We start from the raw sequence: 14,971 nt of genomic DNA, 5'->3' as shown, positions 1-14,971 counted from the left end.
TGGGACATTTGAGTAGAAATTGTAAACGGAGACTGACCTGCCAGAACTGCCAGGGCAGACATAGTTGTTGTGAATTTGATGACATTTAACTAATACTCTACTTAACGTTTAAAACTTGAAAACAAATGAAGGCAAATACCTCTCCACTGTATATGATGCAGCCTAAGAAAAGAAAAGTGCAGATATTAGGATTTTGTTCATTTCTAAAACACCATGGAAAAGCAAAATAACCAATACAAATAAAATGTAAATGTAACGGCAATGTTTACGTCATGTAGATAGAAGATCTCACCTGGTGGAACGTGATGAGCTAAAGTTAGCTTCATGTATGCGATGGATGATGCTACACTCTGAGGAAGAGTAGGCATGGCCTGGTCCAGTCTGGTGAAACTGAGACCCAACAAGTCAGGGGTTAACATCAGCCAATAATAACGAATGAAATCACATCTACCTGTCTTCAAAAAACATAATACTATATATTGATGGATCTACTTACATTATTTGGTACGATGAGCAGGAAATGTTTCCCTGAAAAGTGGCAAAAATATGTTGTCATTTCAAACCTTAATGTGCATGGTTACATTTTCTATTATCTTTACTTTATGTGTTTTACCGTTCCAGAGAACAACAAGGTGGGACACAAACTCAGCCAATCCAGTTGGAGATGCAGTCAGGGAGTCAAACACTGCGTTGATGACAACGTCTTTCTCAGCAGGAAGAGGCAACACCACAAGTTCTGCACTCTGCTTTGGAGACAGGAGCCTTACAGCCTCCAGCTGGACAGAAAGACAGTCAAGGAAAGATTATCACCACCACTGGATTTTATTTGATAATAATAAGGTAACTATTTGGTCTAATCATTCTTTAGAGTTTTTTTTATGTGGCAGCGATGAAGTCTTACAGGGGAGAAGCCTGGGTTGAGATTCAGGAATTCTCTGACAGACACAAGGGCTGAGAATGGCCCAAAGTTGTTCTGCAGCCAGTAAGCACTGCTGTTGTATGGGACAGATCAGAACAAAGTATTAAGGCATTCAAACAGAAAAATGGCTGCAAATACCAGTCAAAACATTTTCCAGTAAAGATATCCCATTCTAATTGAGAATAGAATGGGAATATATTTATTCAGCAAATACATTTGAAAATGAGAGCCAAACTGTTATTGAGATATTGCAGTTAGTCAGTACCTGGCTGTGGTCGGGAGAGGAAAGGGAGGATTAGTTCCTTCAGGCCCAAATGCTGCTGCTGTGAGGTCATGTTGTCAAACTGATGGCTAAACTCCTTCAAACTGGTGAATCAAACACAGAATGAGAAATACTTAATTCTTAGCTTATTGGTGAAGCTAGAGAAAAGGCAACGGAGTCATCAAAATCAAAATCATCCCCCAGGAAGAATGAAGGTGCACAGAAATGTCTATGGAAATCCAGCAGTCAGAATTGACACTCTCATCTCTCCAATCACATCCAGAACCACAGACGCTGATGGACCAGTCATGGTCATGGACTAGGGGAAGGATTACATGGATCAACATTTAATATTATTACATTTGCATTAATATTACGTGATGATATTTAGTGTATGGAATAGTAGATAAAGATTCTGGCTCTATAATAGAGATATTCTTTCAAATCTTGATAGACTGTTTGCCTGACAGTGAATAGGGAATTTTTATTAGCATTTTTTTTCATTAGCAAATCTTTTTAAGATTATTAAAAACATGAGCTTTAAATTTAAATAATTTCAGAATTCAGATGTGTTACTTTTAATTAGTTTTTAGAGATTGTTCATTCTGTCTTCACCATAAAAGTTGTTTTCAGTGTCTGGTTAGAGCTACTTTTTGTACCGTGTTGGCAAGAAGATCCAGAGCTGCGACCCCAGAGGTCTTAGAGAGGAACAGCTTCCAGACTGGTCTGGAACCAGTGGAGCTGGGGGGCTGGTTACACTTCATCACTGCTGCCAGATCCTGTGCTGTCAACATGGACACCTGGGTGGAGATAATGGACCAAGCAGAACAGAAAAAACAGGAAACCTTTAATGAAGTCAAAATTGAAAAATAATAACTGTTGCGTTCAATGTGAGAGACTTAAGTGGCTTACTGAAGCACACGTGTATTCTTCAATGCCAAAGTCACAAAAACGTCCATTCATCTGTCCGTTGATGAGGAGGAGCTGTAGTGCAGTGCTTTGGTAGCCGAAAAGGAAAACATTTGAGTTGCAAAACGAAAAGTTTGTTCATTAAATATATTTGAGATATTGTAGGCATTGCCTCAGAACACTCACCTGTTAATTCCAACACAAATGTCTGTTTCTGTGAAAACATTAATTAATTAATTCATTATGAAAATAAATCACAATAAAATTCATAACAATGAATCAAAACTACTATACACTTACCATTTGCTGAAGTAACATTGCACTTGGGAAAGAAAGAAAGAGTGAAATGTTTTTAATTTGGTGACATTTAGTCAATTAGACTTTAAAATGTGAATATCATTTCAGGTACCTACCTCTCCACTGTAGATGATGCAGCCTAAGTATAGACAGAAAAAGTTTTGTTGATTTTAGAAATGCAATGGGAAAAACATAACCACTGCCAATAACATGTGAACATAACAGCATAGTGATACATCACTTTTAACTCAGTCGAAGATCTCACCTGGTGGAATTTGATGAAGCAAAGTCAGCTTGTTGTATGTGATGGATGATGCTACACTCGGTGGAAGAGTAAACATGGCCAGGTCCAGTCTGGTGAAACTGAGACCCAACAAGTTGGGGTTAACATAGGCCAAAAATAATGATTTGAATTATTTCTACTTGGTCTTCAAAAAACTAAATATACTGATAGATAACTTACATTATTTTGTACGACAAGCAGGAAATTTCACCCTGAAAAATGACAAAAAGAGTTTGTGATTTCAAACCAAATGTGCATAGTTACAGTTTATATTACCATCATTACTTCACAGTTTTTACCTTTCCAGAGAACATAACAAGGTGGGACACAAACTCAGCCAATCCTCTCTCCTTTGGAGATTCGGTCAGATAGTCAAACACTGCGTGGATGACAACGTCTTTCTCAGGAAGAAGAGGCAACACAACAAGTTCTGCACTCTGCTTTGGAGACAGGAGCCTTACAGCCTCCAGCTAGATGGAAAGAAAGTCAAGAAAAACTTGATCACCACCACTGGACTTTATTTTATATTTAAAAAGTAATTATCTCTTGGAGTTAATAATTCATCATTGTTATGTAATGTAACAACTTTAAAGTCTTACAGGGGAGAAGCCTGGGTTTAGATTCAGGAATTCACTGACAGACACAAGACCTGAGAATGCACCAAAGTTGTTCTCCAACCAGTAAACACTGCTGTTGGACACACGGCCTCGGTCTGAAGGGGACAGATCAGAATGAAACATTAAGGCATTGAAAGGTGTCTGGAAATACAGTCAATATATTTCCTTTAAAAAATATAACATTTTAATAGATTGTAAAAATAGATAGATAGATTGCAGTTAGTCCTGACTGTGGTCGGGACAGGAAAGGGATTATTAGTTCCGTCAGGACCACTTGCTGCTGATGTGAGGTCATGTTGTCGAACTGATGGCTAAACTCCTGCAATCTGTGGATCAAATGAAAATACAATGAAAAATACTTGTTTTCACTTTCTTTTTTTTCGGCCAATTCCCATCAGGGTGCGCCACATCATCTGTTTCCATCTGCTTCTGTTTTCGGCATCTTCCTTGGTCACTCTAGCCACCTGCATGTCGTCTCCCTCCGCATTCATAAACTTCATCTTTGGTCTACCTCTTCTCCTCTTGCCTGGCAGCTCCATCTTCAGCATCCTTCTCCCAATATACCTCTCATCCCTCCTCCGTATATATCCAAACAAACATCCAAACCTCGCCTCTCTTGCTTTATCCCAAAACCTTCTAACCTGGGCTAATCCTCCAATGTAATCATTGGCATCCTCAATTTTGCCACCTCTAGTTCCGCCTCCTGTCTTTTCATCAGTGCCACCATTTCCAAGCCGTACACATCTTCCCTCTCACTCTAGCTGGAACCCTTCTCTCACAAAGTACCCCTGACTCCATCAGTTCCACCCTACCTATCGCTTCTTCAGCTCTCTTCCACACTACCCATTACTTTGGACTCAATTCAACTTCACTATATGACTTTTTACTCACGAGAAAAAAGAAAAGAAATTCAAAACATTGTGACTTAACTATGCTTTTCACCCAAACACCCCATTGTGGGAGATGAAATGTGAAATACATCCACATAAAGATGATAGCCCCAGGTGGGAAAATTCAGTCAAAGGGTATACAGATGGAAGAAGTCTCCAGCTCAATACTTACACTTGCTGGTATGAGTTACAGCTGAGATTCCTGCTGCTAAGGCAGCGTAGAAACCATGCAGATGACAGGAACCCTCTCAAACGTCCAGAGAACCACGTCCTGATGACATCACTGTCCCTCAACTGTTTATCAGTCAGAATTGCCACTCTCATCTCTCCAATCACATCCAGAACCACAGACGCTGATGGACCAGTCATGGTCATGGACTATAGGGGAAGGATTACATGGGTCAATATTTAATATTATTAAATTTGTATTAATATTACGTGAGGATATTTAGTGTATGGAATAGTAGATAAAGATTCTGGCTCTATAATAGAGATATTCTTTCAAATCTTGATAGACTGTTTGCCTGACAGTGAATGTTTTTATTAGCATTTTTTTCATTAGCAAATCTTTTTAAGATGATTAAAAACATGAGCTTTAAATTTAAATAATTTCATAATTCAGATGTGTTACTTTTAATTCGTTTTAGAGATTGTTCATTCTGTCTTCACCATAAAAGTTGTTTTCAGTGTCTGGTTAGAGCTACTTTTTGTACCGTGTTGGTAAGAAGATCCAGAGCTGCATCCAACACCCCAGAGGTCTTAGAGAGGAACAGCTTCCAGACTGGTCTGGAACCAGTGGAGCTGGGGGACTGGTTACACTTCATCACTGATGCCAGATCCTGTGCTGTCAACATGGACACCTGGGTGGAGATAATGGACAGAGCAGAACAAGACAAAATTCAGGAAACGTTTAAAGAAGTCAAGATTAGAAAAGGTGCTGTTGAGTTAAATCTGAGAGACTTTAGTGGCTTGCTGAAGCACAAGCGTATTCTTCAATGCCATAGTCGCAAAAACGTCCATTCATTTGACCACTGTTGAGGAGGAGCTTTAGTGCAGTGCTAGGGTAGAGGAATGGAAAAGAAGATCAAACATTTCTGACATTGCAACAAAATAATACTTTATAAAGAAAAGGGAAAAAAGGAAAGGTGAGATTATGATAATGGTTTCTTTGATTCAGGAAACCCACCTGTTAACTCCAACACAAATGTCGGTTTCTGTGAAAACATGAGAGAAAATGAAATAATGATAATTTATAAAAAAATAAAAAAAGATGATTGAGAAAAAAATGAAGAACACAATACACTTACCATTTGCTTGAGTAATGTTGCACTTGGGAAAGAAAAAGAGTGAAATGGTTGTGAATTTGCATTATTCTGGTTAGACTTTAATCTCTGAATACAATTCCAGGTACTTACGGCTCCACTGTATGTGATGCAGCCTAGGAGAATACAAGTGCACATAGTTTTTGTTAATAACAAACACGATTAGAAAACATCCACTGCTAATTACATATAAATATGAACAACCGCAAAGTGAAACATCACTTTAAGTTATGTAGATAGAAAATCTCACCTGGTGGAACTTGCTGAAGTAAAGCCAGCTTGTTGTATGAGATCAATGATGCTACACCTGAAGGAACAGTAGGCATGGCCTGGTCCAGTCTGGTGAAACTGAAACCCAACAAGTTGAAGTTAATATCACTTTAATGAAATATTAACCACGTCTTCAAAATCCAGGACATAGATAAATATGAACTCACATTATTTGGAATGACGAGCAGGAAATGTTTCCCTGAGAAATGACAAAAAGATGTTGTCATTTTAAACCAAATGTGCATAGTTACTGTTTCTATTATTATTACTTTATAGTGTTTACCTTTACAGAGAACATAACAAGGTGGGACACAAACTCAGCCAACTCACTTGGAGATGCAGTCAGGGAGTCAAACACTGTGTTGATGACAACGTCTTTCTCAGCTAGAAGAGGCAACACCACAAGTTCTGCACTCTGCTTTGGAGACAGGAGCTTTACAGCCTCCAGCTGGACAGAAATAACACAAAGGAAAGCATTATCACCACAACTGGATTTTATTTGATAGTAACAAGGTAATTATCTCTTATAGCTCTAATAATTAATCAATGTTTTGTAAAGTAGCAGCTCTAAAGTCTTACAGGGGAGAAGCTCGGGTTGTGATTCAGGATCTCTTTGACAGACACAAGGACTGAGAATGGCCCAAAGTTGTTCTGCAACCAGTAAACACTGCTGTTGGACACACAGCCTTGGTCTGGAGGGGACAGATTAGAATGAAACATTAAGGCTTTCAAAAAGAAAGATGTTTGGAAAGTCAATAGATGTTCTAATAAAAAGGATTCCATTCTAATTGAATGTAAAATAGATTTGGAAATGAGAACCAAACTGTTACTGTTATTGAGATAGTGTAGTTAGTCAGTACCTGACTGTGGCTTGGACAGGAAAGGGAGGATTAGTTCCTTCAGGACCAAATGCTGCTGCTGTGAGGTCATGTTGTCAAACTGATGGCTAAACTCCAGCAATCTATGGGTCAAACAACAGCACACAGAATGAGAAATACTTGCTTTATATTCAACTTCACAATGGATGATGTATCAGTCTAGGCTAGAGAAACAAATGTTTAATATAAAGATTGTGAGAGTAACTTTATGTTACAGTGACCAAAATACAGACACAAAATATATAGATGTGATAGAGTTAGGCTACAGCAGATGTGACGAATTTGTGACAGGGTAATATAATGTTAAAAGCTCCAGCTCTGTGCTTACATTTGCTGGTATGTGTGACAGCTGAGGTTCCTGTTGCTGAGGCAGTATAGAAACATTCCTGATGCAGATGACAGGAACCCTCTCAAATGTCCAGAGAACCACGATGACATCACTGTCCCTCAACTGTTCATCAGTCAGTATCGACACTCTCATCTCTCCAATCACATCCAGAACCACAGAGGCTGATGGACCAGTAAAGGTCAGGGACTAAGAGAAAGATGCAATTGAATAGCTGATTATTGAGAGTTATTCTTAACATTTCTCTCTAAAACTGATGAAGAGATAACAAAGTTCATCCTCTGGTGGCCACTCCGGGACACGACAGGCTCTGTCCAAAAGGCTATTATTCATTAATTGATCATTTGAGTTGTTTCTATCCACATTCACCACATAAAAACATGAGACTTGGAACTTGAAAAGATGATGAGGATTTTCAACTGAAAAAAGTGTTGCACCGTTTGACAAGTTTATATGTTGCACCGTTTGATGCACTTTGAAACATGTCTATCCACAAACCTTATTCCACAAATCTCTATCCCAGCAACACACTCTCACGAGATTTGGGAAGATATCTGAAGGGTCCATCTGCAGTCTGACGGACGAGACATAGAGGGCGCTGTCCCTTATTTTTTAACTCTATACTCTGTCCCCATAAGATGTTCTAAAAACGAATTAACTTGAGATTCTATATGTGAATATAGTATGTGAAATCATTATGGACATATTAAACATTAAATTAAACGTGTGTTCCAATGCTCAATAATGTAATTTTCCATTATTAACTGTCTTGGTTGATGGGGTATGATTTGGGAATCATGACATTTTGCTAAACATTCGTGGTAAAATATATACCATATAAATAAAAGGCCCTGTTACATGTTGAGCAGAAACAGGAGCCCATCTAGCATAAGACTGAACTAGAATTTTCACAATTCAGGGCAATTGCAAAGTGTGGTTGCGCCGACGCAGAGTTCTGGGTTGCGGCCATGGGGGTCCAAGGAATCCATCGTCACATAGTAGTTCACAGTCCAGTCCCCAGTGGAACATATGGTGTTGTAGATCTCAAAATGAATTATTGTTAAAGCAAACTTGCCATTTTTTTTACCTTATTGTTCTGATCTGAGATATTGTGAGGAGACAATACCCTGTGTATATAGAGTAAATGGCGTATCTGCTATTTGCAAACAGGTTGTAAATAATCAGAAGACATTTCACATTTTCCCCACACTTATATTATGAAGTCATGTTTTGTGAGTATAGGATTCAGCACCTATTTTTCTCCAGCATGATAATAGATATTAAATACCTTGTAATGTACTTGGGAATGTCTCACCATATAATACATGTGGAACCATTACGATACTTGTCGACCTGGCTAGTAGCTGGGTTGAAGCCATACCATTTTGTATATTGTAAAATAGATACTCCCCAGCATATCAGGCACATCAATGTTACTGAATGGTGTCAATACCACAATGAAAAACTATTGTTTAGCCTACATTGTGACAGACTTGTCATCACCAGGCAGGAGTTTTGGATAAGCTCTAATGTCCATGTAGATTGCTTCACAATTTTACACACAGTTGAGGGATTGAAGTCCATTTTGTCCAGCAGGCAGAGATAGTCCGACAACACTTTCAATTACAAGCTCAGAATCAGAATCAGAATCACTCTTGCATGGATCAAACCGTTAAGTGGATAAGTTGGTCAAATAAATTAAAACACCAGATTGTAGAAGGCAAAAGTTATTGTCAGTTAAACAAACAACTTTGGTGTATTATGTTCATATGTGTATGGGCTTAGGTATTAATGAGATGTTACATTCCAGTTTCACTTTTTGTTTAGCTTTAGTAGTGAAGAACCCTTCTGATTGTGAATAGTAATTCCAAAAAAAAAAAAAACACACACACACACACACACACATCTGTATTCATTGTAAATGTTAAATACATGTGACTAAATACATTACCAAACATATAGATTCACTTTTCAAACACATGGTAAAAAGAATAATAAGTAGAGACAAAGCAGAGCAGATATAGTTTAAAGTATTTATTAACACAATTGTATTATTGGTACCTTTACTGTAAGCAACACCATCAATATATTTGGTATAATGTCCTATCAATTATTGTTATTATAGTTGTTGTTATTATGATTATATATGTAATAATAGTATGGTTATATTTTCTATATATAGGTTAATTATAGTTATTAGTGATAATTATACAATTATATATTATGGTAATTATTACAATGCCTGTAAACAGTTTATTATTGACAGATATATTGTTGATGCTATACTGATTATTATTACTACTATTACTGTTATTATCCAAAATTATATTCTAACTTTTAAGTAAATTCAATATTTTCCAGGGTGAAGCAAAAAAAACGCCTCCTATTTCAGCCAATTTAGGAGTGCACAGGGAAAGAAATCTTGCACCGACCCCTTTGTTAAAAAAGGGGATCAAGCAAGCTACTGGTAAATATATTAATATATTATTAAACAACATGTAACATTCTGAAAAATAGGTAAAAATTGTAGGGCTGCAACTATATTGATTAAGTTAATTATCTCAAAGTGTATTTAGTAGATATCTAATTTTGTATTTATCAATGAATCAATGTGTAACATTTTCCATAATTATTTTGGGATTACATTTATTAGTTTAATTAAGAAATTAAGTCCTATTTTAATAAGTGTATATTGGCTGTTTGAATAAAATTACATTTTTTGTCAAAATGAATTAAAAAATAATTCAGTCCTAATAAGTGTTACAGTCTTACAGCCCTAAAAATGGTGAGTTAAACATTTACAACATGCACATGTAAATATAAGGTAGTGGGTCATGAAAAGGCAGTATACAATCCAAAATAGTTTGTTATGCATTTGTTAAAATTGATTATTTTATGTGTGAGTTTGTTATTAAATTCAGGGATGGCCAATATTGTGTTTATAGAAATTGGGTGCTACCGGTTCACGAGCCACAACATAAATGGAATGCAATTATCTTAGAAATATGACAATTATTCACAAAGAACATTCCTGAAAAGTAGGGATGGAGCTCGTTAATTTGTATTGATAATGAGCACCTTATCGAGCCTGCTTATCGAACCGAGCTTTTATCGAGCCCACTATCGATCTTTTTCTATTATTAAGAAAAAAGACGTGAGACGAAAAATTCTGAACAGAACCGGTATCTTTTTTTATTGGCCAGTTGTGACAGTGAGTTTGTGGCTGACCACTATCTAAAATTAAATGAAGATGACAAAAGTTAAAAATATTTTTGCCTATCATTAAAACAACCATTCATATAATGTGCAATAAGTGTTAAATGGCTTTATATTATGAATAGTACTGTAATAATTACTATAAAATCTCCATGTCTCTTCAACTTTTTATAAACAAAAAATCCATAGTTATGTTTTCTATTCTTTTTTCTTTGTTTTAACCAAAATATATCACTCGCACTCCATTTTACTAGGGCCTTCAAATACAGTACTTTTCTAACAGACAGAAGGCAAGTGACCTTTTTACTTTTGGAAAATAATATTGAAGAAACGGTTAATGTGTGTACTGTCACTTTAAAAGCGCAATGTATACTTCATCGTACGACGGTGTCACGCACCAAACATAGCCGATCTCCAAGCTCACCTGCGTCTGTTCGCACCATGTTGTGAGCTTGTAGATCTGCCATTTTCCGCAACGATAGACTGAGGGACGGACACGCTCAAGCAACACTAGTTATTCATTCACAGGGAGATCCCAAACGGATTATTATCAATTGGATTATTAAAATTGTCAACGGAGACTTGCTACCTTGGGTAGAAGAGGACGAGTGAAACTTTTGAGCGTTTCACTCGTTAACGCCATTGTTTCACCGCTGCACCGCACATGTAAACACAACGACGGAACCCGAGTGTACAAATGGAACCAAATGGACGCTTACAGCCCCCTTAAAATAGTGATGTAGTGAGCCAATAAAATTCATCTTCCTTGTTTCCTTGGGCAGCGCTGTTTGGCACAACTTGCAGCTATCAATACACTTTTAGACCAACATGTTTGTGCCAGCGTGGGTGATTAGATTTATTTCTTGATCGCCTCTTGTTTTGATAGTTTAGACATGACGTCATGGGCCGCTACACTCGATAACAGGCTCGACAAGCCTAAAGCTTATCGAAAACCGGGTCTCGATAAATTCATGCCCGGGTATATAATGGACCCGGTTTTCGAGCTCCATCCCTACTGAAAAGTAGAAAAAGGTTAAAGGCAAAATAAATGTCAGTGCTGGACGGCTGAAAAACAGGGAAACAAGTGTTAGTGTTCTTTTCAAACAAATGCTTCACAATCAATAGTTATGAAAAAAGACAAAACAATGCTACAATGCTTTTCTCATAGAGTTATAATGTATCAGAGTGCAATACTCCACCCAACCGATAGGGTCGCGTAAATGAAAGCCAATGGAGAAAATTCGAAGACAATAGCCACCAATCCGATTAAAATGATTTTTATTGAACAATACGGAAGATAGGTGTACTTATGCGGACCCATACATAATTGCAACATCTGTGGCCATGGGGTCAGCACTTTATATTAGAAATATGAACGTTTGGCTCGAATCAGAGGCACGGTCCTTCAACTCCCAAAAACCGAGGGTGGTTTAGCGCTTCCCAATCTCCGTCAGTATTATTGGGCATCTAACATACATAAAATAATTTTCTGGAATACTAATTTGATTTTTGCAGTACAACCCCAATGGGCCAACATGGAGGGAGCTTCCTCGAATCTCTCTTTATGGTCGGTGGTCTGCTCTCAACTACCCCTCCCGGTTAAACAAGTGTCCAAAAACCCTATCGTAGTTAATACATTAAAGATTTGGAACCAGTTTAGAAGGCAATTTGGTTTACACAGGTCCTCAAATCTAGCACCCGTATACAGGAATCACCATTTCCTTCCATCATGTACTGACCCTGTATTTCGGATTTGGGCAGACAAGGGTCTACGATACATCAAAGACCTTTATACTGACAATATCTTCTCCTCATTTGCAGCCCTGTCTGCTGAATTCGGCCTCCCTAAATCTCACATGTTTTGCTTTTTTCAAATCAGGCATTTTGTGAAAAGTCAGAACCCTCAGTTCCCGAACCGGCCACCTGACTCGGTGATAGACTCCTTTTTGCGGGTGACAGGAAGCTTACTTCAATTATATATGACACAATCTTTGCAGTTAATTCGACTCATTTAGATTCCCTGAGGGCTACCTGGGACCAGGACCTCGGTATCACCTTGTCCGATAATCAGTGGGACCATGCTTTAGACCTGGTACATACCTCTTCTATTTGTGAAAGGCACAAACTATTGCAGTGCAAGATATTACATAGAGTCCACTATACCAATACAAAGCTGGCCAGAATATACCCTGAGAGGTCCGATGCTTGTAATAGGTGTAAACAATCGCCAGCAGATTACATGCACATGTTTTGGTCCTGCCCTAAATTGTCAACATTTTGGTCAGAGGTGTTTAACACCCTTGGGGTGGTGTTGGGTGAACCAATTGACCCGGATCCCCTCACTGCTCTTCTCGGAACCACAGTAATGCCTGTTGTGCGCAATTCAGCACGTCGAGTTATTGCTTTCATGACCCTACTCGCTAGGAGGCTTATTCTCCTTAAATGGATATACACCCCTCTCCTCCTACACACAATAGATGGATTCATGAAATGTTATACTGTCTCAAACTTGAGAGGATCAGGTTCTCCCTTAACGGCTCTTTGGAGATGTTTCAAAAAATTTGGCAACCCGTTCTAGACCACATTGACACCCTAACTATGGTGGAAGAACCCGCAAATTAGTGTCTCCCTTGAAGGAGAGACTAGACCAAACTCAAGTTCTCCCTTAACGACTCTTTTTACCATGTTTCTCCAAAGAATTTTAGTAACCCTTACCAGATCTCATTGGCACCCATATTACCAACTTAATTAGTGCATATAGCAAAGAGACAGTGCCAAGATCAATCTTGAAAACTGTCATATTGTGCTGAAACATTGGCCACGTATGGATAAGACAGACACAGGGGAGACAAAATCAGAGCCTGTTAATGGGCATCAACAATGGGTAATTTATTCAACCCCTAGCCACACCTCTAATCACCCCCCTATTATCACCTTTCAGTCAGCTGACTCGTCCACGCCTTTATCTCCTCCAGGATGGATTACTGCAATGCACTACTCATCGGGATCCCTAACAAGAGCCTCCAAAGGCTCCAATACATCCAAAACAGCGCTGCTAGGGTCCTGATGAGAGTGCGAAAATATGACCATATCACACCCACCCTCCGCTCACTTCACTGGCTCCCCATCTCCTTCAGGACCGAATACAAGATTTCCCTTCTCACCCATCAGTGCATTTACGGCAACGCCCCCCTCTACCTCAAAGAACTCCTCACACCAAAACCCGCCACCCGAAGCCTCCGCTCCAACAACACCAACCTTCTTGTTGTGCCTGACACCAACCTCCGCACCATGGGCGACCGGGCCTTCTGCCACACAGCCCCATGTCTGTGGAATGCCCTCCCAGACCACCTGAGAGCGCCACAGTACACTGATGCTTTAAAAAATGGACTAAAAAAATCTACCTTTTAAAAAAAGCATTTTTCTAATTTTTCATGGACTTTGTTTTTCGTATTGAGTTTTAATTTCTAAATTTTGGCCCTTTAGTTTAGCCTGGTTGGGTCTATTGTAATTGTTTTGTTGCCTATGCTGTTTTTATGCTCTGCTTTTAATCTGTAGCACTCTGAGATCTGTGAGATTATTATTATTCTTATTATTATTATTAGCTGACAACTATAGAAAATGTAAGCAACATATACTTGTCACCTGAATACCAGTGGTTCTCAAACTATTGTAATGTCAAAGAGCTTCCATTTTTTAGCCTATGCATTAGACCACAGACCCCCACAACCTAGTATTTGACCTCAAGACAATGTCAATAAGCCAACATTAGATAGTTACACACCTTGCAGTAGGTCTGGGATGGTGTGTGTCACCTGGGTCCGCAGCAGGAGCTGTAAAAAAAAAAAAGAAATACAATATTTTAGACACAAAGCTATGAAAGTACATGCATATCAATAGACAATAGCAGATCTACAAGCTGACAAGTGACCAACAAGCTGACAAGCCTACAAGCTCACAACATGTCGCATTGTGAGCTTGTAGCAGTGGCGTTCCCAGAAATTACATTTAGGGCAGGCGAGATTTTTTTCCTGTACCCCTCCGAAGGGGGGGGGGGGGGGGGGGGGGGGTACTCGGGGAAAAATGTCGGGGGGAATCTCGGGGGAAACAAGTTAACAACAACACACTGACTACAAAACTGAAAAACGTTAATAAAAACAATATGCTAGTATAACCAATCAATTATTCAGCGGTGGTCTCTTCATGTTATAGTTTAATGGTTCAAGCTGCTCTCAGACTCAGAGCCCCTTTTATGCCAGTGAGTACAGGTGATGGCCCAGACCCCCACACCTGGGCTGGCAGTCCTGGCACCCCATGAAGATAAAGGCATACATTTGCATCACTATAGGCGACGTCGCTCCGCTGCCTGCCCGCGTGAATGGACGAGGAGGTCCGACGGCCACTATTCTCTTTGGATTTTTTTCACTGCCTGTTTTTCAGTCTTTTACTTTAGGGGAGGCTAGATTTTAGTTGGGCAGGCGACCGCCTGCCCTGCCTCTATGGTGGGTACGCCACTGACTTGTAGATCTGCCATTTTCAAATAGCCAAAGTTTAAATGGGGCCGAAGTGGTTAATGTACCCTATGTTTTTTTAAACAATAACCAAAATCTACAAAGTAACTAAAGGTTTATAACAATTGTAGTGGATTAAAAGTACAGCATTTGCCTCTGAGCTGCAGTGGATAGAAGTACAAGTACAGTACTTTTCTATGCAAACTGATACAGTAAAAATCACTGTTTTTGCTGGCAGCAGTGGCACACTA

At 38.8% G+C, this 14,971-nt stretch overlaps 1 protein-coding gene across 1 annotated transcript; it reads right to left on the bottom strand.

Annotated features, from left to right (window-relative positions):
* Window positions 1–5,138: 5,138 nt before the first annotated feature.
* On the bottom strand, window positions 5,139–12,289 carry LOC311054836 (uncharacterized protein; the record flags this gene model as incomplete). The annotated part of the gene is made up of 8 exons (XM_084070838.1): window positions 5,139–5,235; window positions 5,364–5,391; window positions 5,485–5,506; window positions 5,593–5,615; window positions 5,750–5,847; window positions 5,937–5,968; window positions 6,053–6,153; window positions 12,241–12,289. The coding sequence occupies 8 exons, from the start codon at window positions 12,287–12,289 to the stop codon at window positions 5,139–5,141; spliced, it is 450 nt and encodes a 149-aa protein (XP_083926964.1).
* Between the last annotated feature and the right edge of the window lie 2,682 nt (window positions 12,290–14,971).

The sequence above is a fragment of the Gymnoscopelus microlampas genome, assembly GCF_963454915.1.
Source record: "Gymnoscopelus microlampas genome assembly, chromosome: 11".
Classification (NCBI taxonomy): Eukaryota; Metazoa; Chordata; class Actinopteri; order Myctophiformes; family Myctophidae; genus Gymnoscopelus; species Gymnoscopelus microlampas.
The sequence above is the reverse complement of the archived record's forward strand: the minus strand, read 5'-3'. Positions and strand labels throughout refer to the sequence as shown.